Here is a 24,910-nt window from a genome sequence, read left to right on the forward strand (position 1 = left end):
CTGAATAAGGAGTTCACATTCTGGAAATATAGCAATTGTAACCATGGCAATAAAATACATTTAAAAATGCAAACCTTATCTGAGCAGCACGGTCCTGTGCAAATGTTGCCACAGTGGGAGTGTTGGGTCCAGTGTTTTGTGCCAGGCTGGTGGCAATCTGGACTACATTAGCAGGACTGTGTTGAGGGATCATCATTGTGTTGTAGAGAGACATAGGCAGTGGATTCTGTTGAGGCTGCAGGGTGAGAGACGACCGCTGAGACTGAAATAGAGAGAACCAGAGTCATTGACAAGATGTGTCAGCAAGCGGCTGAGTTTCATGTGTTTACTGAACAGCATTCAGCTTGTCTGACCTGGGAGAGTGCTAAGCTCTGTTCCTGCAGGAGTGTTTGTTGCTGGGACTGGGGCTGGACAGCATGTAGTTGCTTTATGTTGTTCTGTAAAGGCCCAGCAGAGACCACTTGGCCCTGCATGCTGAGCATCCCCCCCTGCTGCAAAGTGTTCCCCTGGGCCATCTGAACAGAGCCAAGACTCAGTCCTCCAGCTCCTTTCTGCAAGAACATCTGAAACATGCAGTATACATTCAGACTCCCAAAGCAACAGATCCATCCCAATAGCTAATAAAATGAAAATAATGAAATTCACAAAGCACTGATATAGTCACTGAGCTGTGTGCTCGCTCCTGAGCATCTTTTCAGTCTCACCTGCAGGTTATGTCCCTGCACCCTCTGCAGCTCCACCTGAATCTCCCGCAGCTCATCCTGCTGCCGCTGGATGTTGGACTCAATCATCCTGGTCCTCTGCTCCAACTGCTCTTTCAGGTGATGCATGGTTTCTAACTGGCTGGAGAACTGCACTATCGACTGTCAAAGAGCAATGACATGGAAACATGGCAGGAAGCTGTTACTAGTGGTTCATATGTGAATGTACAATGTGGTGCATGAGAATTCATAAAAAAGGGGACCTTCGAGGTCTAATGCAGACCCAAAGCTGTCTTATGTGTGAGGGAGGATCTGGCACTTAATATATATATCTCTATTCTATACCACTTAATAGAAGATATCTACTTGGAAAGACAACAAGATTTGAGAGCTTCTTCAGTGTTGTAAATAAAAAATACAAAAATATATTTATGAAGTGGAACTTATGCTTAGCGCCTCCTTCATTCTCTACCCAGATAGCACCCCTAACCTTATTCACATTTTAATTTAGCTAGGAACCCGTTTGACCAATTTGCATGTGTTTGGACTGATGTAGGAAGCTGGAGTACCCAAAGAAAACCCATGCAAGAACAGGGAGAAAATGCAAACTCCATACAGAGACACCCTGGGTGAGTAAAACAAGATAAAAAGGATAAGATGAACATGATAAGTATCTCACTTGTACATTGTTCTGAACTTGTTGCTGTTGAGGCTGCTGTGGCTGTTGTAGATGCTGCTGCTGCAGATGCTGCTGCTGTTGTTGCTGCTGTGGTTGCTGCTGTTGCTGCTGCAGCTGTTGTTGAGGAACCATGGATGGAGTCACGTTCTGTCCGGTATTTTGGGAGCTCATCGAATGCTGATAGAAACAAAACAGTCACCAGAGAAAATCAGGATACAGTGCAGAGAGGAATCAGAGAGATCAGGGTGCTTCAACTCTCATGACCCAGGACACAGTTGTTATGAACTTTTACAACAGACTGTTGTTCCACCAACCTGACTGCTGATAGACGATCTTCGTGGTGACGTCATCTCCATGGCAGAAACAGATTGGCGACCTGTTGTACTTCTATCTCCCTGCAGCTTCATCTGTGATGCTGAGGGTAAAACATGATGCTCCGATTTGTTGTAAAATACCACTCAATTTGACATGGTGACAGTGGTGAGATGTTGGTCACATTGGTCGATAGTGAAGAGATGTATATTAATGGTGCTTACAGACTGGCTCAGACACAGCAGTGTGTGATGATTTGCGTGAGCTGGGAGATGAAGGGGAGGGCGTCCGGCTGTGGTCGAACCGCTCCAAAACCTCCTTCAGACTGGTGTTGAGCTGGGACTCGGAGCCTGAAACCTGGGACTGCTGTGGTAAGAGGTAGCGTTTCTATCGTTAATATCAGTTAAGGAAAACTGGATCTAACTGGAACGCCAACTTGTGTTGAAAAAAAGTATCACCTTATCTGCTGTAAACTCAGGTGGAGATTCTTCAATTCCAAGTTCTCTGCGCTGTTCTGCTCTTACTTCAGCATAACTATACAGACAGTGAAAATATATAACATCTTGATAATAGTGAAAGATGTGAGATGAGGGCATGTTCTTTAATTTTGTATTCATAAATGTAGTTATCAGAGTCAATCTTCCATGTACCTTACAACAGTGTGTGTGCAGACAATAAACTCTGGTCTGGAGTTCCACTGGTGGTAGGTGATGTAGGAGTGAGTCTGAAGCCAAATCCACTGCTGCCCTTTTGTGAGGAATCTGTAGTAGCAGGACTTTCCTTTGCCGTATTGCATTACTACAGAGAAACCAGGAGTAAAAAGCTGGATGTTATTTAGTGTTTGAAAATTCATGACGAAAATGACAAATGTAAATGGCCTTATTGTTGGCGAACAGAGATATACTTACAGTGTTCATGGCATTTGGCCAGTGTCTCCAGGTCATCTACGTGGTAGTAGTCATACCCTGATGTACCCAGGACCTCAAACGGGAGGTAACCTATGATGGGTGGAGCTCTGGACAACATAACATGTTATGTTAGATGTTACTGAGATCTGCAGGTTTTCTACTTCTGTTAAATAACACATACTGTTCTGTACATTACTCATGTTGTAGTTAATTATAATGAAGTTTCTACAGTAGAAAAAAAAGTTTGAGACCCTTTTCTCCTACAGTAAGAGCTCCGCTGGCTATAGCAGACCTGAATGAAAAACATCATGTGATCTGGGATCATTTATTTGAATGTGACTTGATTCCACTAACCCCACTAATAGAGGGTGAGGACTCGTTTGATGTCTGCTTCACAGATATACTTTAACTCTGTTTTACCAATCACACTGAGATTCTGAAGGTGTGACCATCTGGGCCACATGATGAGCTTTGAGTTATGGAAAGAAAAAGATACGATGGTGAGGAAGAAATGAACATATAAGGTTGAAGAAGAGGAAGAAAGAAAATAGAATGTTGAAGAAGAAGAAAAGAAGATGGGAATACAATGTTGAAGAAGAAAAGATAATACGATGTTGAAGACAAAGAAGACGACAAGGCAGAAAATGACAAGGAGGAGGAGGGGGAGGAGAGGACAACAATAAAAAGAGGATGAAGAAGAATAAGGAGAAGATGGAATAGAATATAAAGAAGAAGTCTAAAGGAGGAGGAGAGAAGTTTCAACTCTGTTCTTATTCCTACTGGTTTGTTAGAAGTGAAACAGAAGGAGGAATCATGACTTTCAGATGACTCATTGATTGGCCAGTTTTGCTGACGTCATCCTGCATCTGCAGCTCTAAATAGACTCACGTGAGAGTATGTAATTCAGGTGACTGGCAGTAAGTTATTCTGTATAACAAGTTTATTTATTGTCTCTGGAGTCTCAACACGCACATGTGGAAGTAAGAGACTAATGAGCATTATTTGTCAAAACTGCTAATAGAATTGTATTGGAATATCATGGTGAGAGTTACAATTTGGTTTCATTTACTGCTACAAAACACAAAGTACAACAAAAGCTAAACATAAGACTGGTTTAAGGGAAGAACCTAACATTCAAGTTCTGACATGCATACATGTTACCACAGTTACAAAACAATGTGGGATCTTAGAAACAGCTTAAACAGACTGGAAAATAGCTCATGTAATATTTCACAATCATTCAGTAGATTTAATAGTAATGGAAATACTGAATTAAATGAAAAAAAAATATGAAAACAGTATGTGTACTGTTTTCTTACACGACTAACAAACCAAAATGGAAACGGAACAAACACCCTCCTTTTCAGGTGGTTTTAGTATGGTTGTTTAGTCACAGTTTGACCAAACAGGCTAGGTGTTAAATTATTCCTGATTATATAAATTAGGTAAAATACACCTTCACTTGATGATAAACACACACTGAAAAAACTCTACCTGTGATCCAAGAAGAGAAATTTCCACTCTAAACTATGTCTGGAGGTGAATTCCTCATTAGGCTCATCTACAGTGCACATCTCCTATGAGGGACAGAGGAAGAGTAGAACATAATTATATATGTATATACACAGTAAAAGATATTCACCGCGCATACCCTCAAAAAGGCTAACACCCTAATTTGCCGTGTTAAACCATTAATTATCTAGTGTGTGTCACTTAGGATCTGTTTCACACGAGAGCAAAGTTTAGGGGCTTGCACGTGCAACCCGCTACTGCCTTAGATTGATGAATTCTGTGAAAAACGCTGCAGAGACAGAGAAAAGGAAAATGTCTGGATCCAGTCATCTTTTCAGATCCACACCAACATTAATTGGGTTCTTCCCTGACCCATACCAAGTTTCATGGTAATCCTTCCAGTAGGGGTGTAACATATTGTATGTGAACCGAATATTTTCGGTACTGGCCTTTAGGTCCTTTAAAGTACCGGATGTGCTGTAGGTTCGTGGTCATAGCGACCACAGACAAACAAGTATGTGAAGACCCTCCCTCATATCTTAAGTCTGCTGTGTGGGAACCCTTCAGTTTCACAGTCACTATAATGACCACGGACAAAGACAAGTGGATCGTATAAAAGCCGACATTGCGCAACTGCTATCGGGCATGTAGCTGGTAGCATATCGAACATGCTAATTTACTTAGGTAAGAAAGGCAAAGACATAGTATGTTCAGTTAGCCAGGGTCAATAAAAAAAAAAAATGTTTTCTGTTCCTTGTTTCTACCTTGAGAACGTACCGAAAACATACTGAGCCGTGATTTTTGGGTACCGATACACCCCCACCGTCCAGTAGTTTTTGCATAATCCTAAACTTACAGAATAATAATCAAAACGAGTAGGGAGTAAGCAAAAACTACCGACTCTCACCTTGATAAACTGTGGCTTGGCGAGTCTCACAGTTGCAATGAGACAGACTCTGTCTTCAAAGGCAGAGTGAAGTGATCGCTGGATCACTCCTTCAAAACCGTTTCGAGTACAGTTAGGCACTGGGGAGAAGACAAGCAAAGGAAGTTAGACCTTGAAAGCAGAAAATCTCTCCTCCAGGCACTTTTTTTCAAGTAACTCACCATTATTCAGGGACTTGAAGTTTCCAATGAACTTGACGTATTCATACACAGGGGGCTCTTTAGGGTCGATAGTCCCTCGGAGCATGTGGCAACAGAAGTCTAGCTGATTTTTTGCTGGAAAAAAAGATCAGTGATTGAGAAACACAAGACCTCACGCACTTGGCTGACGGCAGTTATATAATATAACGTCAAAATGAAACCTTCAGCACTTACTCTTCAGATACTCAGGTGTCGGCGTCTCTCCCTCCATGATGTGAGAGGACAGGGCCTTGTACACATCTGAATGCTCCCCCATGGGCAAGAAGTTCAACAGGTTCTGATCAACAAGATCAGACTGAAACACAATGAACATTATAGAATATGTAATCTTAAAACACTTAATTTAGAGTTGACATGTACAATTGCCATGAGTAATAAGAACACATTAAAATGGGATTACAAATATAAATCCTCCAACCATTTGAAGTATTTACATGCGCAATATTAAAATATAGATTCTTTATCTATCCAATAATTCCACAATTCTGTCTGTCTGTCAGTATAATTCTCAAAATTTTTTGAGAAGCATCCATCAAATTTTGTGCAAACTGGAAACAAAACTTTCAAAATATTAAATTAGAGTTAACAGGCGCGCAGCACTCTGCAGCAACAGCAGCTAGGAGTCATCAACAGAAGGGACTTTGTTGATCACAAGTGAATTTACGACACAGCGACAGCAACTGATTTTCCGGATCAATGTTCTGCGTACTGCGTCAAGCTTTACTGAACCTTACATAAACAGGTGAAAAGTGCTTTGAGCAGCAGTAGTGGTGCAGCTACAGGGTTCTGCAGACTCCAGCTAAAGGTCTTTACTTGTCACGGCTTAATGATTGCAGGTTACTTTTACAGTTACAGAAAAAAAGCTGCAACCAGCATCACCACCGGCTCAGCAAACAGGACACTGCACTAGTCATCATAAACTCAAAACTTCAGCTTGTTATACTCACAGGTAAATGTTCTAGTAGAGATGTCACACTCTCAGAGACATAGATTATATTCCCATCAGTCATAATTGCAAGGAAAAATCCATCCAATCCCTGTCAGAACAAAATACACTTCTTAACTTTACTCATATTCTTGCATGTAAATGAAGGTATTTCACAAAGAGAAACTTTTATGTTCACTAGTGCTCCTACTCACCTCTAACATCAGCTGAGTGAACTCTTCATTACTAAGAAAAGGAGGCTTCCAGTCTTGTCTGATCTCAGTTGACTCTGACTGAGCAGCGATTTCTAATAAGAGAAGAATAAAACATGTTTACATTTAGGTGCAGCTAAAGAGTGTGTAACCTCAAACGGATTTCTAGCAATCACCACAATTTCTTACCCTTGTGTTTGTGCAGAAAGTCAATGCTCTTCTGCAAAATAGTGGACTTGTCCATCTTCCGGGTGTTACCCGGCAACATTGTACCCAGCTCCTTGATGAGGACATTGAACTGGTCTCTACGTTTCTTCTCGGACTTGTTACGGGACACACTGAGGATATAGATGCCATACACACAATTTCTTGTCATTATATAGTCTGGCACTGGTAGAAGCTACATCAGCTATTTTGCATCCACAAAAGACAAGAGTTATGAAAGACTGCAGATAATTTTAACTGGGGCAAAAGAGTAATGGGAGGGTCTGTTGCTTGGTTTCAGGGTAGACAGGGCAGGTGCATTTGAAATGTGTTCTTGCTCTGTGAAGCTTAAACGATCTAACAGAATTAAAATAATATTACCTGAAATTATCATTTAATGGAGATCTTACCGTTTTGCTTTGTCCTTTTCATCTTCTTCCATTAACCCATCAAAAATACTGCTATCATCCCTGCAGAGCAGACAGCAGCAAACCAACAGTTGAAGCTAATGTGAATTCCTCCATAACCTTTTATGAATAATAGAGTTCCTCAGAATTCAAAGCTTGTATTGTGTCAAAAGCAGATATGAACTTAGATACCTTGTCTTTCAAAGTCTAGTATCTAGTACAGAAACAATTATTCAAATGATCTATAATCAATCTGAGACATTTGTGATGAACAACACATCTAAATAATGAATCAATCATCACCAAAACATCATACTGAATTGAACACATAGCTTGTAATTTATTATTCATATAGGAAAAGGGATTTAAGCTCCTTCTTGAGTACCAGCAAACATTTCTGTCAAATTTGAAAAAAGTCCTTCACGACATTACATATTTACCACATGGACTAGAAAAGGAAAGATGAATGCCGTCACAAAAAAGCCAAATACAGGTAACTCAAAACATCTGACGCACCTGTCAATGCTGGAGGTCATTTTGTGTCCTGTTCAGGGTCGATGTGTTTGAGAGGGCTCTTTTAATCGTGAGGTAGACATTTGTGAATGAACCTTTGAGGAAAAAAAGACCACAACGTGTCAACAGCTTCATCATCGCTCAGTACTTTCAACTGTTTGAATCCAAATCCAGATGTTACCTTACTGCCAGTACAGCCAGTCCTGGGAGAGGATGAGAAGGTTGCTGCTGGATGAAGGCGGGGAATGAGTGGACACACTGGGGTGGTGAAGCTCTGAGAGCCTTCGAGGAGAGGCACTGAACGTGTCTTGGATCAGAGGAGAGAAAGCGGCCAAACGGTCTTTGGGCTGGGTTTTTCGTCTGCTTCGGGCGGGAGTGTGGCACATGGCAGCAACATCTGAGTCTATGGAAGTTTAGGAATCATGTGTGTGGTCATTAGAGAAGTCTTAACAGATGATGATATCTCAGTTTGTAATGTTATTGATCAGCATTCATACCAACATAGGGCATATTGAAAATACAGTATCTATCTAGTATATGTTTATTTTGTTTTCATCTTGCTTTTGTTTCACAAATTTCCAGCCATGTTTCAAGCCAGATAGGGAGCTTAGCATAGTATGACATCCTGCCACATCAGATTTTTTGCGGATTTTAGGCTGGGAAATATCCAAGTAAGAGGTGATACAAACTATAGATACTAGATACTGGCCAAACGTTTACATCTTTACACAATTCCCCCTCTCCCCCAAACTACTCTAAATCATGGTGACATCGAGAAAAAATGGACTGAATTAGGATAATTGACTAGTTCTTGCATCGAAGTTATTCAGGCATTTGTTTTGACATGTTAGGTTAAACTAAATTGTGTGGTGAAAATAAATAAAGTGTTAATAATGATATGATAATGTCTCATTATAAAGATTTAGTTTTTACATATTCTTTCTCAATCATTTCTTTTTCTTCTCGATTCAAAATAAAGATTACAAATACAGACAGAAGAGAGTGTACCATATTGAGGCTGGCTGTGGACCGAAGATGGACTCATATGTAAAGCTTACTGTAGTGTGAAATGTGAGATTGCCATGAATATCTTTTTATTCAGATGCATTCTGTCCTACAGATCTAGATGGCCGGCTGACTCCTGCTGTACTGTCGCAGACATACACTTCAGCAGCCAGGCTAACCGCAAACTGATCCAGCAGTCTGTCTGGGTTTTAAAGCTGCATTTGAAAAATGTGCAGTTGTCTGTCCAAAGAAAAAAAAAGATAAGGGGTCTGGCTCACATTGAGCAGGTAACTAACATCTGGCTTTTGTCCGCAATGGGAATGGATTCTAGCAGCATTCACTCCCTGGTCAAATTACTCTGCAGTAGACACAGGTTGTTATTGGCTTGGATCCAAACAGCAGTGATGGAAATGAGAAACCCGGCGAACACGCTAATTTGGCAAGACAGCGAGTTGAGAGAGGACCTCAGGTATCAAAGAGTTAGTGACGTCGAACATGACACACCAGGGGGGTAAAAACAAAGAGGCAACTAAGTAAATCTGTTATTTTAAATAGGATAAGCAATGTTAAAATAGTGTATACTTGGTAATTGTGGTTTAAAAAGAGGTATAATCTAGCTGTGAGACACACAAGCCAGAAGAATATTATTACGTATGGCGGCTAGGCTTGAATCAAGACCAATCTAATATTATGGTGAGAAGAGCTGGAAAATGGCAGGGAAAGCTCAATACAGGAATACAGGAGTTGTCAGCTGTTCCCTTACTGGCACCAAGTTGTTCTCCACAAGTGTATGAGATTTTGGTGGAAAAAATAAAAGAGAGACCGTCAGACATGCTGCGATGCCTGTCAACATGTTGATATCCCAACCCATGAGCATTGAGTAATCATTACTACATTATTACATAGGTATATTGGACCATAGCCATCTTCACACTCCGCCTTCACTTGGATAGCAACTCTTAAGTTGGATGTATCTTGCACGGTTACAATGATATTGTGTCGATAAAATATTTCCACAGACAATCGTCCCCAAAAAAATCCACCAGTCACTAGTTCAGGCTATCACTGCAAATGTATTCATCACATCAGTTAACTCCATTCTTCCACTTGCACAGGTATGCCTACAATAGATTGTGAAATTAAGTCGAGAGGGCCCACTGGGTCTCTAGCCTAAATATCTAACCCATTTATTTCATGAACTAGTTACTGTCAGGTTTCCTCACCATAACAGCCTATTTGTGATGGTGAGAAAATCCCGGCAGTGTTTCTTCCCCTGTATCATGGCATACACTAACTATATATTTTCACACCATACATGGGTTCAAATGAAGTGTGTTATCATGAGTGACATTCGTTGCAGCCAAACAGCATGAAAGACACCTACACTTAGTTATACAAATAGAACTGGCCTAATCCCACGTTCACATTCGGTGGGAGGCATCCAAAATTTCAAAGCAGTCACTAACAAACATCACTAATATGGAGCTCGATTCCTTGATGCAATTTGAATATGTCTACTTCATTGTAATTTGGACAACTTCACATTTGATAGCATTTGAAACCACTTTAGAAGCAATGCCTTTTTTTTCAACTCAAAGTGCAAAACCTAAAGGGAAGATCTCTAATGAACACATATTTAAAGGAAGATGAACTGCTGACTTAGGATCAGTCTTTAATGGCAGCACACAGAAGACATGTCTAGGAAACCTCATTTCACACAGACTGTTGTTGTTGTTACTGAAATATATATATATTTTTTTTTAAATCAAGGCTTAAATGAATGAAATGCCAAGTTCACCAAAACAAGGGAGGTTTTGGTGAACTTGGGAGCACTGCACACACTGTTATTATACTAGAAAGAAATGACAGTAATTATACTAGAAAGAAATGACAGTAAGAGGAGGAGTAGGTTTCAACATGGCCCATTGACTTTTAACTATGCACTGCTATTTCACCCCTCATTGCCTTTCGGAGAATGGGTGTGTTATCTAAGATAATTGTTTGTCAACAGAAGCAGCCAACTACACTTTAAGGGACCGCTATAAAAAGAGTGGAGACTTGCAGTATTGAGCTTATATGTAGGCTTTATACTGAAAACACAGAAGGAAACAGCTTTTTCAGTTTTGCTCTACAGCATCTCAAACAGTCAGGCAAATACCAAGACTGAAAATAGGCAACAAGGAACACAGGAGGTCAAAACAATGAAGTAAAGATATTAATGAAATCAAATCAAAATAAGAGAGGAGAAGATGAGAGGAGATTTCTGGCCACTGACAGTAGCGTATGAGCAGAGGCTGCAGCAAGAGCTGCAGCACAGAGCAGGCGTTGTGTAACTGCAATAGCAGGGGTTGTATAACTGTGATGTCATCGTGCTTCAGTGACCTGCTGGCCCAATGACCTACTTTCCTCCTCCTCCTCCGATCTAACTTAATCACAGCTCCGCAGGCAAGACCTTCCTGTTTTTACCAATAACACTGCCTTCCCCGTCAACACAACCCCTTCAGAAGCTCAACATTTTACACAGCAGGTACCTCCACAAAGGCTTGAGCAGGCTTTCAGAATGTCTTCATTTGATCACATGATATACAAAAGGTTCCTGGTGTTCCCTAAGCCTCAGGAGAGACGCACCTCACGGAAAACAAACTGTGCAAGTGCTAAATTTCAAACAGCTCCTTCCAGTTTTTAGTTTTTTGTCAAGCATGTTGGGTAGAAGGCGTATTCAAATGAACACACCTGCGTATTGTTCACGCTGAAATACGTCAACTCACAGTCTGTGAACTCTCCCATCATCATTTTTTCTATTGCTCATACAGCACTTTTGATGGTCTCTGAGTTTGTGTTTGTGTATGTGGGTGTGTGCATGAATATGTAGGGCAGCAGAACTCTGAGGAAATGAGTCATTCTGAAGTGGATCTATGGCGCCGCTCGTCACGCACCACGCCACGCCCCTCACTGAGATGCCAGCATAGCAACAGTGCCAATGGGCAACACCATAGCAACTGGCCTCATCGTTCGGAGTAAAAATAGCCTGGCTGAATTCCTCCACAGCTGATTCTGCCTCCATCATACACTGAGACTTATTAGATGAGAGTTTATCACTTTGTCACAAGAAACGGGACAGACTGACAGGTCGACTGATGTAGCTCGGCAGTGACAAGCGTCATGTAAACATTACTGTGCTGCATCATTCAGAGGGAGCCAATGACAATCAGGCAACTCCTTCTATTGTAAAGCAGATTTTCTGCATCAGAGAGAGTGCTCTTACTATTCAATTAGGAGACACTGCCAACCGAGGAGAAAATATGAGGCAATTAAGTAGTGAAAGAAAGAATACAGCAGACCTCCATATCACTAATGAATCAGTTCAGAAATTCTAATAATAAACAACATATTATACAAACTGAGCAAACATCCAGAACTAAACCACAGACCAGTCATCACTGGAAACACCTTTTGTGTTTGTGTGCTCCACTAGAGAAGATCATTTCACTGGGTATTAGAATACCACTGTAATGAGGGAGAGCTGAAACTACTTGTTGATATTTAAAGGCTGGAACAGCAGAACTTAATGCGGAGGCAGGCTATACAGCATTATAGGTCTGCTTGTCGACTTCTCTTTAAAATGTAAATGTCTAGCAACTGAAACTCTCTTTTTTTAATTGATTGTTTGAAAAGATGTATGCTTTTACTTGTCTATTTATAATATTCATACAACTAAGTCAAAAGAAAATTTATTTTCCATATTAACTTCTTGGGACATTTTTTGGAGGGGCTGTATGTGAGAACACAAATTTCTGTGTCAGTTGCTCCGGATAATCTCCCCTATGTAAAATGTACATAGAATCTAAGGTACCCCATGTGAGAATACAGCAGGATAACGTCCGAAGAATTCCCAGCAAGTGAGTGGGTTTGTTGATAAAGTTTTGAATACGTGACGGATGCAATAGTGAAAAGAACAAAAATAATAAAAATATCTCAGGATGAGAAAGACATGACATACACAAAGAAGACGATGAAGAAGAAAGACGAGATCTGAGAGCTTTTAGACATTGGTGCTGAAGGGCTGAAAACAAAATGTGATTACCACAGCTGAATTTCTATGTCATGTCCTATCACAAGCATGCTTCAACCAGATAATCTCTTGCTGTGTTCTTTCTAAATCAGGACCTAATTTTCCAGAGAGTTCCAGAAAAAAATCTGGACTCTTCTACGAGCAACACACATTGCCAGGGACATCACACAAACAAACCAAAATGTATAACTCAGTCATAGTGTCTATGACAGAATCAAGGCCTGCAAATCCACAGCAAACAAAGATGTGATAAAGATGTGTTCCCTCAGTTTCCAGGAATTGCTGTTTCCTGATGACTGGTTTTAATAATGTCATGTTCATTTGGCTTTTAAGTAAATAAAATAACTACAACACAAGCTTGTGAACAGTCCCTGCCACACTATTGCACAGTCGGGCCAAACCCTCAGCGCTGAGCAGCCAGCTGTTTTTCCACTCGATGCAAACGCATCTACAGCAGCAGCACAAAAGGAGCCTTTGTTTTGCCTTTTTTACTCGACAGCCCACAGACAGGAATATTTGAGAGCAAAGCAGCAGTGGTTGGCAGTTGGCATTAGTATAAGGCCCCTGGCTGAGCTCCTCCTCTGCTGGGACAGGAGGCTAGCAGCAGCGGAGGAACTCAGCCAGGGGCCTTATACAAATGCCAAGTGGGTCACTGACGTTAAGAAGGACGACTGACAGCACACGGAGGAAATCAAGACTGAATATAGACCTATGAGCAAAATGTGAACAACATTTGACCACCAAATCTCAATGCTGTTTATGCTAACTGACAATTGTTCCCTCGACTAACAGCTGTAGTGTTCTGAGTAAGTTGAGACATTAGAAACCACAATATAACACCTTTACCTGATGTCTTCTATGTGAACACATGACCATATGGCCTTGTCCTTGTCCTTTACCAGAGGTCTTCCTGAGTGTTCATTATATTATTATAAAGCATTTCTACAGTAGCAAAGCAGTAACTTTTGCAACCACTAAGATTAAAGACCCAATCTACAGTTTATAATTAATAAACAATCATTCATCATCATTTGGCATGACTACCACAATGAAGACATTAATATGAAATAGCATTTTTACATTATAAAAAAGTTGTCATGACTGATATAGGTATACAAACAACAAATATTATTATTATTATTATTATTACTATGAAAACCACTTCATCCAGGGTTTATGATGAGAATACTCAAACATTATCCATGGTGTTATATTCAAACCATTCATGTGCACGTTTGGTGAAGGTGGATCATATCTTTATTTCATTTTTTTTACTCAAATATTAAACTCATTTTACTTTAGTCATTTGTTTTTCAGTAAAAAAAATACTTGATCACAATGAATAACCCAACATTCACACACAGCAGTTTACAATAATTATCGTTGTTTTTACTAATCCATCACTTTTATCTGGTGGTCAGACATCACATTGGTTTCTGTCAGTCTGAAATATATAGTTTTGTTAATATTTAAGTTTTTTGTTTTATCAAAGATAAGACATCACAGGAAATCTTGTCGGCTAAATTTAGCTTGATGAGGTAAAATAGGCATATGACTAAAAACTGTACTTCCAAATCAAAGCCTGACTCTTTATTAGGAGACATACAGCAAAATGCAGAAATGATATTGTAATATATAAGACTAGATATTACATTTGCTACACACACTCCTTACACTCACTGTAGATGACCTGAATTCTCTTTTCTCAGTGATATCATTAAATACATATTTTTCACAGCAGCAGAGATTTTGGCTGACATAACTGCTGGTGAACACCTGTGCTTGTCCTGCTGTCTCATATTAAACTCAGCATTTATCCCAAGAACAAGCACTTGGCAGAAGTGGCAGAGAACAACTCGTCTCAAGCAGAAGAAACCTTGAGCAGAACGTTGCTCTGCGTGGACGGCCATTTGCTTCGACCGTCTGGTGTAACTAAAGTTTCATTACATGCATCTTTTTCACAGAAGATATAAAAAGGTCAGTTGTCTCACAGTTGGTGAGGGAGAGAAGAACTCTTTTTTCTATTTCTGTGGTTTCCCTCAGTTCAAGAAAGTGTCCGACTCACTTCCAGATTGAAGCAGTCTTTGTTTTTGTGGGGATCTCCTCAGGCACCTCAGTCTCCATGGATTCAGAATCAGGGAGAGCATTAAGGAGCGATTCCTTGAACGTTGAGCTGTGTTTTCAGTTCCTCCATCTCTCTTCCCAAAAGCTTTTCCTGCTCTGTAGCATTTTTCTTCACAGTTCAGATCTCCTCCACCATCTTTTGATAGCAGGCATCCTGCTCAGCCTTCCACTTTTACAACAAGTACTGGTTTTGTGACAATGTCTGCATGAGACTTGATATCCTTCTAAATATCACAGTGAAGGTCATCAGCCTGCTTCCTCACTCTGAGGACAACAGCTTAATTGCTTTAGCTGTCCTCTTGGTATGAACTTCCAACTATCGCCAGTTCTTTTAATAGAGGCTTGTTTTTCTCCTACGCCGTGTTTTGGCAACAGGCCTCCTGCTCAGCCTTTAGGTTTTGGACTGCGAGCAGATGCTGACACCTCCTATGAGTGAGACTTGATTTCCCTGTCGAGCTCACACTGAAGGTCATCAGCCGCTTATTTGACTCTAATGAAGTCGGTTTCATACCTTTGGCTGACGTTTTGGTATGAAGCTCTGACTCTGTTATTTTTGGAAAACCATGTTTTCCTACTTCTCCTGGAAATAAGACTTAATCTTTTCCTCCCTGATTATATGAGCCCCCTGGGGCTCCTCATAATCTTTCTGATACATTTTCTTCCTCTGCTTCTGAGTGGCAAAGTTTGTGGTGCATCGCTGCACTTCTGCAAGCGCTCTTGCTCGTGTCCTGTTTCTATTCTGCTTTGATGGATAAATAGAAATCCTCTGAATCTCCACTGGCACTTCTTACAACAGTTGTTCCTCTGAATACCCAACAGTTGATTGAAATTTCCTCATGAGGTGCCTTGTTCTCTTCTCGATAGAAAACGTTAGCATAGCTTGATTTGGATGCATTGCCCCTCTAATGCTTTTCATCTATTGTTCATTTTGCAGACTGAACATGTTGTTAAAACAACCTTAACATATATTTCATCAAACTTCACGCTAGATTATATTGTATGTACTGATGAATTAGGCTTCACACAGCTTCATCAGCACAACCCATTCCTCTGCCACAACTGAGAGCTAAATCAAGGAAGTAATTTCCAAGACGTCTCACCTGTTGTCTGTGAGTGATGGTTGATTCGCTATACGCTTCACCTCATGACGGATATCAGGCAAGTTATTTGAATCATTCACCTGTTGAACAAGAAAAGAAAAGAAAAGCTACATTTACAAATGAGAAGCAGATAATTGGAAAGAAACCCACATAACTAAGAATCAGAATCATCATAAGCCTCATCACTGCAGATATAAGAACAGCTGTGGGCTCACCACACACATTCTAAATTTCAATCACAACCTGAGCTCCTTGCCGTCATCTGGGAAAAGGGGAACTACTTTTAGGAAATGTCAACACAAGCATCTGCTCTAAGAATCACGTCTAATAAAGCTGAGCAGTACATTATCTCATTATTATAGAAAGTGGTGTTAAGGTATGTTATGTGTGTGTGCTTATATTGTGTAAAAAGGGCTCAGGAGGTATAGCGGGTTGTCCTCTGACCACAGTTTAATCCCTGACTCCCCAATACTGAACCCTAAATTGCCCCTGAAGGCTGTGCCGGATGATGTATGATAGAGAAAGTGCATGTGAATGTGTTTTTAAAAGGGTCGACGCCAAAATTGTAGTGTAAAGATTTTGAGTGGTCATCCAGACTAGAAAAGCAATATAAAAATACAGACCATTTACCATTATCCAGACCTGCAGTGCAAACATCTAAATTCGGTATATTCATGCAAGGATTTCTATTATTTATTTTATTTTGTTTGTTTGCTTGCTTTTTCAATATTCCTTAAATTCCTGTATCACCACCTTATGGCCACAGCTCATCTTCTCAGGAATAGTTGTGTATCATTTGCTGATTTTTATTTTCTGGGGAACTCCCGCTAGTTTCTAGTCTCTCTCTGCAGAAAATGAATTACCTTCTTTCACATGAAAACAACATTGTCCACAACACATCACATCTTTCCTGACAAAAATAGTTGCAACTAGGGATGGGCATAATTAATCGACGATCGATTAATTGATCATTAATAGGGATGCACCGATTTATCGGCCGAACATCGGTAGCGGCCGATATTCGCCTTGTTTACTGATATCGGCTTATCGGTAATAAACTTGACTTTCACCGATATCATTGGCCGATGTTCATATTTGTTGTAAAACCGCTGGGCACGTGCCGCGGCTGGGGGAGCAGTCGCTCCGTCGCCCTCCTCTCCGCGGCCAGAGGATCAGTGTGCACCGGGAGGTCCTAATCCGGTGGCGCCTAACGGCGTCGCTGCGTCCATCGCCGGCGCGGAAGGCGGGCCGTTGGAGGGGACCGGGTACGGCGGTCGGCGGCGGCGACTCTGGACGCGTGTCGGGCCCTTCTCGCGGATCACCTCAGCTACGGCGACCGCTGGGGGAACCCTCCGGCTGGCGCCTAGCAGCTGACTGAGAACTGGTGCAGACCAGGGGAATCCGACTGTTTAATTAAAACAAGCATCGCGAAGGGCCACGGTGGGTGTTGACGCGATGTGATTTATGCCCGACACTAAAAACAGGTAAAACTGAGGAGGGCTTGTTAAGTTATCTTGACTCACGCAGTGTAACTTGGCGTAAAAAGTATGAGCGTAGCGTCTGTTTAAGTATTTTATTCTCATGTGCATCGGCTCTATTCATCCGTCTCATGAACAGGTAACAAGGGAACTGACAACATACGTCATACACACAGAAGCCGTAACACCTCTAATAAACGGGCAATACTGCTACCGTAAAAGAATGAGAAGAGCGTTCTCTATAATGATACTTTAACAGGGCTGTTTTAGACAGGGTAAAAAGGTGCTGTTTTAAATAATCCTTGTGGTATTTTTACCAAAATATGTTACAGACATTTCATTAAGATCCCAAGGAACCATTTCAACTTGCGGGAAAATGGTCATTATATGTCTCTGTTAAATAAAGTTTAGTTAAATCAAAGATTGTTTCATAAATCTGATTCAATTTGTGCTCATTAAAAGATAAGAGTGATGAAGGGCTGAACATTTTTTAAATAGTGCTTTTTAAATAATGATTTAATTATTTTTCTGGAACAAAAGGGTGAATGAATAACAACAAAAAGAAAATAAACAAATATCGGTATCGGCTATCGGCCAGATTGTTATTTTAAATATCGGTATCGGCCAAGAATTTCCATATCGGTGCATCCCTAATCATTAAGCATTTCGTCGATGAAATCATTTTTTCATCGAGAAATTCGCTAATTACACATTTGACCACGGGGGGCAGTGTTTGAAAAAAACGCCACAGTCCTACTCAGTTACCTGCGACTGGCTGCGAGTTACCGTGTAGTTCCATTTCCAAAGTAAACATGAAGAGGTCACGGCGAAGTGTTGCATGGGACCATTTTGAGTTAAAAAATGACTTGGTTCACTGCCAATACTGCGAAGCTATCCCAGAGGCTGGGGGAGACGAGGAGCCTGCGTTGTCTGACACGGACGAGGGGAGCGCAAACACCGGAGCCGCGGCCAGGCTAGCCAAGTTAGCACGGAGCTACCTGTGTATCACGGCGACGTCAGTCCCCTCAGAGCGGGTTTTTCGGCGGCTGGACTGACGGTCACCAGGCTGCGTTCGCGTCTGACCCCAGAGCAGTTTAACATGCTCATCTTTCTCAACACAAATCCGTAGGCTGGTGCTGAAGTTGTATGTGAGTTACTGGTTATTTTTATGAAGCTCTCTCGACTCTGTACCTTGTTTGATAGTTTTGAGTTACATTTGGCAAAACCTGTCAGACCTAAGTATTATATATCTGTAGTTGTTGTTTAACATTATGTTTTTTTTATATTATTATTATTTTATTTTGGAGGGGAAAAAACGAGGGTCAGGTGTGTTTAGTAGCACCGGCTTCTAGCTGTCGGCTCCGCTGCTTAAGATTACGGCAGCGCATATTTTGTTCATCTTGTAATAAAGATCTCAATGAGGAAACACGCTTTTTTTTTTCACTGCATTTTAATGTAGCTTATAAATAGTGAGTTTTTGAACTTGAAAATATTAATGATTAATCGAAAATTCGTCATTAACTCTCCCGACGATCGACGAAGACAATTTAATCGAACGCCCATCCCTAGTTGCAACAACAAATTAATTAGCTAATGACTAATTTTAGCACTTGCCAACAACAATGATTCTACAGATAAGAAAGATGCACGTCTACCCCTCAAAAAGACTTGACACGTTTTTTCTTGATCATAGTATAAATCGGATAGCATCATAAAAACAAAACACTACACACAATTTCCTACTACAGCAACATGTAGTTACCACTGAGCAGAACACGCAGACACAAAGGTTGCTGTATCTAGTTCTGAGCCAAATACTAGTATTCATGGAGCGTAAGAAAGAGCAATTACATGCAAACTGAGACCCAATTAAATTATGCGCTTTGTCACATTTGTTGAACAGAGGTTCTGTGTTTTGTTGCAAAAACCAACCCTTTAAAATACTATGCACATTTTCGCTAAGTACATTTCAGTATTAAGATGATTGATACAACAGGAGGACTGTACAGTATGACATTATTGTAGTCTTTGTATTAATAATGTAAAAAAAGAATTTGGCAAACAACAGTCACATCATTCATGATTATTCCCTGCACCCAGGAAGGTATGATTTTATGCGCTCTACTGAGTGCCATTGTAGTGTTTGTCTGTATCATGACGCCAGATTATGTAGTCCAGTTTAATTTATTCAGCAATCAGTGCAAAAACCCATTTTCACTAGTTTACACAGGTTTTGGTGAAAAAATATGTTCGTAGTCACAAAGAAATAACTTCTGACAGAATCTGTGAGAAGAACCCTGCCAGAGAAAGGTCACTACCACAAAAACAAAAAGGATTTCTCTGGCAGTTAATGTTGCTTTCAGTGGATGTCCTTTTTCTAAGAGATAAGGAAACCCAAACAGCAAAGGCAGACCAGTAGAATTTATTATTAATCTCTACTCGTGATCTCAGGAATTTACAGTCTGTATACTTATTGACAAAGCCGGCTCATTAAAATGTTTACTTCACTGCAGATCTGTGTTCAAAGGAGAAGTTATAAAGTAATAATAATAAACATCAGTCTGTAAGCACACAGTAACAGAGATCTGCTGGTGATATTAAATTGCTGCCACAACAAAGTAGTCTCATGCAATCTTCTAAATGTGCAGACAGTAACATCAGGAAGAAAAGGCTGAATGTCGCTGATCTAACGGACCCCAAACCACATCAAATTCTTAAGTACCAGGACAGTGAATTTCAATTACAGTTCCATGGTGCACTGAAACTTAAATTCAACATCCACAAGACTGTCAGCATCTCGGGTTCATTAAGAAAGTATCAAATTCTTAGATCTCATCAAAAGTTGCATCTCATATGCTTCACACGTTAAAACAAAACTCTACTACACCTTTAAGTTTGAAAGTTGCAAGTGAGAGTGATTAAAAAGGAAAGGACTTCTAAAGGTGTCAAAGTCAGGGTCACGGCTGACAAAGACTGTGTCAAAACACAGAGTCAAATCATGAATCTAGTGATAGCAGCAGATCTGTCAGACTGCAGCAAAGTTGACTTGAATGAAATGAGTTATGAATGTGAGAAAACACAGATACAAGGCTATTAAAAAGGGAAGGTTCTCTGCATGTACATGAATTGTGTACCACTGTAATTGCTGTAGTGAGAGTAGGAAGGTCGCCCTGAGGTGAGGACAGAAGACATCCTTGAGACACTGAAAGTACAGTTTAGATCTGAAGCCACTGCACTGAGCTCAAGGCTGTGACGACTCAGTCACTGAGAGAACTTTTTATACTGCCAATAAAAAAACATTACACACTGCTGCCATGTCCAAACTTCAGGGGTCATTAACAGGCCTCTGTTATAAACTTGGTATCTCATGACATCTACTTGATACTCCCTCCGTATCAAATGTGTACAGAACCAGTAGCTTTGTGTATTATCAGTCCACTGATTGATTCAAGCTGCCTGCTTTAAATCCAAAGCCAGAGAACATCACATCTGAAACAACACAGCCGCCTCTGTAATGGAAAAAGCTGACATGACAAGCAAATACTCTAAGGTGTAATAAAGTGTATAAAATAAGTGTTCTCTCCTTTTCTCATTCCTGATGGTGTCCCTCCAAGGTTTTAACAAAACACACTTGCCAGTGCTCAGCTCCAATTTTTCCCACTGCTGTTTGAGTTTGATACACATAACACCCATAAAATCTCATCGTAACTCATTTTCTATGCTCCACTGACCGCTCCAACAAGTCCGAATGGGCGATTACTAAACATCTTTCTTGTACAAATTCACCAGAAAGGTATTATCATTTAGCAATTGTCTCTTAGAAAATATCACTGTCTAAAGAAATTGTTTTTAAATATTCATAATCACCAAAGGCCAAGCAACTTTAAAAAAAAAAATCACGAAATACCGTTTCTTGTCGAGGCTAACCCTAGATTTACAACAACCCCCAAAAAATTGATTAATGACATACAATAAATGTTTTTATGTTTGAACATATAAAAAATGTCCAAATATCATTCAAATAATGGTGACAAAGATGTCATCTTGCAACAAACATCAGGCCGAACCAGATGTTAGATGAAACAGTTGTCATAACTGAAATTCCTCAATTTTGTACCAAGCCACATCACGTGAGTTGGTATTTATTATGACTTAAATTATATAAATCTAATTGAATAAGATTTCAATGTCAGTTAATTACAGAAGCTGTATACAATTGCATATTAAACCAGAGTCGAAGGAGAGACAGTATTTGCTAGTGCTCGCTTTAAGAAACCCTGACGATTATGTCTGAAGCAAAAAAAGTCTGAGTTGTCCAAACTTTGAAACGACATGAAACCGAGTTTGAACATGTCCATTTCTGCCTTCTTGTTTTAAATAGATCTCGTCGTGGCATCTCATTCTGATTATTTGTCAGTACCAAACACTGATTTAATTTCAATAACACAAACCGTCCATTACTCTTGTCCATGTGTTTCGCATACAGGTGGGCTGGTTCGCAGACAGGTATCAGCATCAGACTGCATAGAGTCATCTCACCAGGTGCACACTATGATCCCGGTCCGCATCAAACACCTCGTAAACAACATGTCGTGTTTTGACGGGACGCAGCTGACAGGTGCGCCTGGTGAACGACGAGCAGCGGGACACACACAGGGGACACACAGGCTGGAGATTAGTCACAGATCGATAATGATCACGGAGGAAAATCAGACGTACCCTGCAGACGTGGGGAACCCTGAGCCGGTGAGCCGCGTCCGGCTGTCAGGTGTGTGAAGTCAGCGGAAGCACCGCCAGTCTCGCAGTGAGCAGCCCGGGTACAGCCGGGGTCCAACCCGCCACCGAGCAGCCGTCTGCCCGCTGCCGCCGACGCCGGCCGGCAAGCCGGGCACTGATTGCTATGAGGCTAACGCCACCTAGCTTACACGCCACCGTCAATTACCGAAACAAAACAACAGCTTTTCTAGTTGAAGACACTCACTGCGACACGAGACACGCACTGTCAACGCTCCCCTGTCCGTGGGGAATCAGTCAGGCGGCATTTTCCCGCCGAACCACGACTTTACAATATACAACACAGCGAGTGTTGAACTCGCCTGCACAGCGCACCGAATGTGTGTCAACCCACTTCAGCCGGAGCTAGCTAGCTGAGCTAACATCCAGCATTAGATAAGAATGTGGGTCACCGGGCCTCTGGCCAGTCGCTGTCACTAAACAGGCAAAAGCACAACTGTCCCCGTTTGCAGCTCTGCGCCTGACAGCGGAACCAGGAGGTGCTGCGGATACACGCGACACTGACACGGAGCGGAGTTTAGCGGTGCGAGATGTCCAACTTACCCCGAGCAGCCTTCCCTCTCATCGGGATATCCCTGCAGCCAGTGGCGCTGCTGTCGGAGGACTGCGCAGGGCTGAGGCGGGAGGACCGGAGCTGGAACAGGAGCCAGGAGGCAGGAGGGCCCGCTGCGGGGCTCCACTGCACACACACGCAGGTGTTCTAACATTTGTTTGTCATTTATTTTAGATTGTCACGGTGTAAAAACTACAAATTCGACTTCATAAGAACTTGTGGACAACTTGTCACGTGTAAAGTTATCCCCTTTCTGCAGTCCAATGTAGTATAAATCATATATAACAACATAATAAAGATCATGTGTGACTGTTTGGCCTCATTACTTTATTTAAAATCGTCTGGTGCTGGTTTTCTACATTTAATCTATAGGTGACATTAAAAAAACACACTGATTCTTCATTTTTATATTTTTGTTGTGAATTCTAAACATTTTACAGGAAAACATTACATTTTTCACGAATCCCATTAGGAAGATATTGTATTCGTTTGTTAGGTTTATAATTCTTCTTTAAAGGGTTATTCTACCATGTGGTATACTAAACACACGTGCTTATAATGTACCTGGGATTATGTTTTTTGTTTGTTTTGTCTATTCACTTATTTCAATCATTGTTTTTCGTTGGCAACAAATTAAACTTTAGAGAAACATATTTTTTATTTTGATGATGTAATTGTCCACGCTGCTCTTTCGTCGAGGGTCTTTTGATTTGATTCATCATCAATTTGTTTTGTTTGCCTGGCTCCGGCGTGTTACTCATCACCATGGCAACAGCCGAGGTGGAAAAAGCTGCAAAACAGTTTTTGGCCACATCGATGGAGGCAATGGGCGGGTGGCGCTGTTTCGACATTTTGGCGAGAGGGGGATTAAAAATAAGAAAGTACCATCATTATTTTTTATATTTAATATATACCTTTATACATGCATTTTATTCCGAAGATGCAGGACCAGAGGGTTTTATTCTGATGAACAATAGACTCTAAACCCTGTTTTTCCATACAATTCTAATGTTAAATCCTTTTCTTGCATCCGATGTAATTTGTATGATTTTTCATCCACTTCTCCTGGGAACAATGGCGAATGGACAAACTGGTCAAAATATTTTGGTATAAATTCTGTTAGTACTGCTGTGATTCTCCAGTCAACCTGTCAGTAAAAAAGTTCTCAGGCCATATGATTTACACTATGGGCTCCTGGGAAACTATCTGGAAGTCAGCCACACATATTCCAACATGAAGTTGTATACTATTTACATTTTATTGAGAACCTTGTAATATTTTACAATTATTTAATTTTAAAAATCCAAACACTTTAAAATCTAATTAAAACTTGTGGTTGGAAATGCTTCAGCACTACATCTTCACTAGGATGTTGCGACCCCGCAAGTAATGTCCTGATCTGTAAATTGTTCACATTCCGTGGTGGGTGGTTTGCTGTGCTGCAGCTGAACCATCAGAGAACTCGGGATACTGGTACATGAAATACTAATCATCTGTATCTCTATACCATTTCACTACCTGTTTCAAACTGTATTTATACTGTATCTGGCATCTTTGCAAGCAGAATGCATGTGTCAGAGTTGGATAAAGATTGTAATGTCGAGTTGAGGTCAGAGTTATCTGACAATCAGTTCAAGCATCTGAACAAATCAACATCTTTTAGCATTCATCTGATTAATTATTCATTATTCCAGTTGATGTACAATGCAAGAAAGAGGTTTTTATCATTTGAATCTTAAATGAGCGTTATCGTCTTGTGTTAGACCTAAATAGAACTGAAACCACCAGGGATGTGGTAGAATGAGATGCCAATTTATGGAGAATTGCGACACCCAGTGTTGATGATAGTAATTACAGTCATGCTCCTGCATTATAACGTGTCATTGAACACTTAATAATATTTACAGTCGGAAATGCTGGAAGAAGATACATTAATCAATTTAGAAAATCTGATAGCTTGTTGAAAATAATTCTCAATTTTGTAGTTACATACATCAAAGGATAGATAAATCTAGCTATTTTAGGATTTTTATGTCAACTAACTAAACTCAAAGTCAGTCCTAATATTACTAATATTATATTTTATTGAATTTATTTATGGCCTGCTTTAATTGTTCAGTTTATCATTCCTCACTTCATAGTTAGATCCGGGATTGGTGCCTGATCAAACAAATGTCATAATCTAATATAGGAAATTCAAAGAAACTAAAATAATATCAGGATTTATTTTCTTTGTTTTAATTACAAATCCAATTAACATTTCAA

General features: G+C 40.5%; 1 protein-coding gene across 4 annotated transcripts in view; it reads right to left on the bottom strand.

Moving 5' to 3' along the window:
* clocka (clock circadian regulator a) overlaps window positions 1-22,705 on the bottom strand; it is a 30,100-nt gene extending 7,395 nt beyond the window's left edge. For 2 of the 4 annotated variants that reach the window (XM_053429973.1, XM_053429976.1), the window contains exons 1-21: window positions 22,636-22,705; window positions 15,821-15,900; window positions 7,701-7,922; window positions 7,523-7,614; window positions 7,010-7,069; window positions 6,585-6,733; window positions 6,399-6,490; window positions 6,206-6,295; window positions 5,433-5,553; window positions 5,220-5,333; window positions 5,020-5,138; window positions 4,095-4,177; window positions 2,601-2,707; window positions 2,343-2,490; window positions 2,151-2,226; window positions 1,917-2,058; window positions 1,695-1,795; window positions 1,381-1,557; window positions 705-863; window positions 354-563; window positions 75-262 (exon numbers count right to left, since the gene is read on the bottom strand). In XM_053429973.1, coding sequence (XP_053285948.1) covers window positions 75-262; window positions 354-563; window positions 705-863; window positions 1,381-1,557; window positions 1,695-1,795; window positions 1,917-2,058; window positions 2,151-2,226; window positions 2,343-2,490; window positions 2,601-2,707; window positions 4,095-4,177; window positions 5,020-5,138; window positions 5,220-5,333; window positions 5,433-5,553; window positions 6,206-6,295; window positions 6,399-6,490; window positions 6,585-6,733; window positions 7,010-7,069; window positions 7,523-7,542 — 2,156 coding nt within the window. In that variant the 5' untranslated portion in view covers window positions 7,543-7,614; window positions 7,701-7,922; window positions 15,821-15,900; window positions 22,636-22,705. The remainder of the gene's footprint in view (window positions 1-74; window positions 263-353; window positions 564-704; window positions 864-1,380; window positions 1,558-1,694; window positions 1,796-1,916; window positions 2,059-2,150; window positions 2,227-2,342; window positions 2,491-2,600; window positions 2,708-4,094; window positions 4,178-5,019; window positions 5,139-5,219; window positions 5,334-5,432; window positions 5,554-6,205; window positions 6,296-6,398; window positions 6,491-6,584; window positions 6,734-7,009; window positions 7,070-7,522; window positions 7,615-7,700; window positions 7,923-15,820; window positions 15,901-22,635) is intronic. The other 2 variants (XM_053429975.1, XM_053429974.1) reach the window with 2 other exon arrangements.
* Window positions 22,706-24,910: the final 2,205 nt, after the last annotated feature.

The sequence above is a fragment of the Pleuronectes platessa genome, chromosome 9 (assembly GCF_947347685.1).
Source record: "Pleuronectes platessa chromosome 9, fPlePla1.1, whole genome shotgun sequence".
NCBI lineage: Eukaryota > Metazoa > Chordata > Actinopteri > Pleuronectiformes > Pleuronectidae > Pleuronectes > Pleuronectes platessa.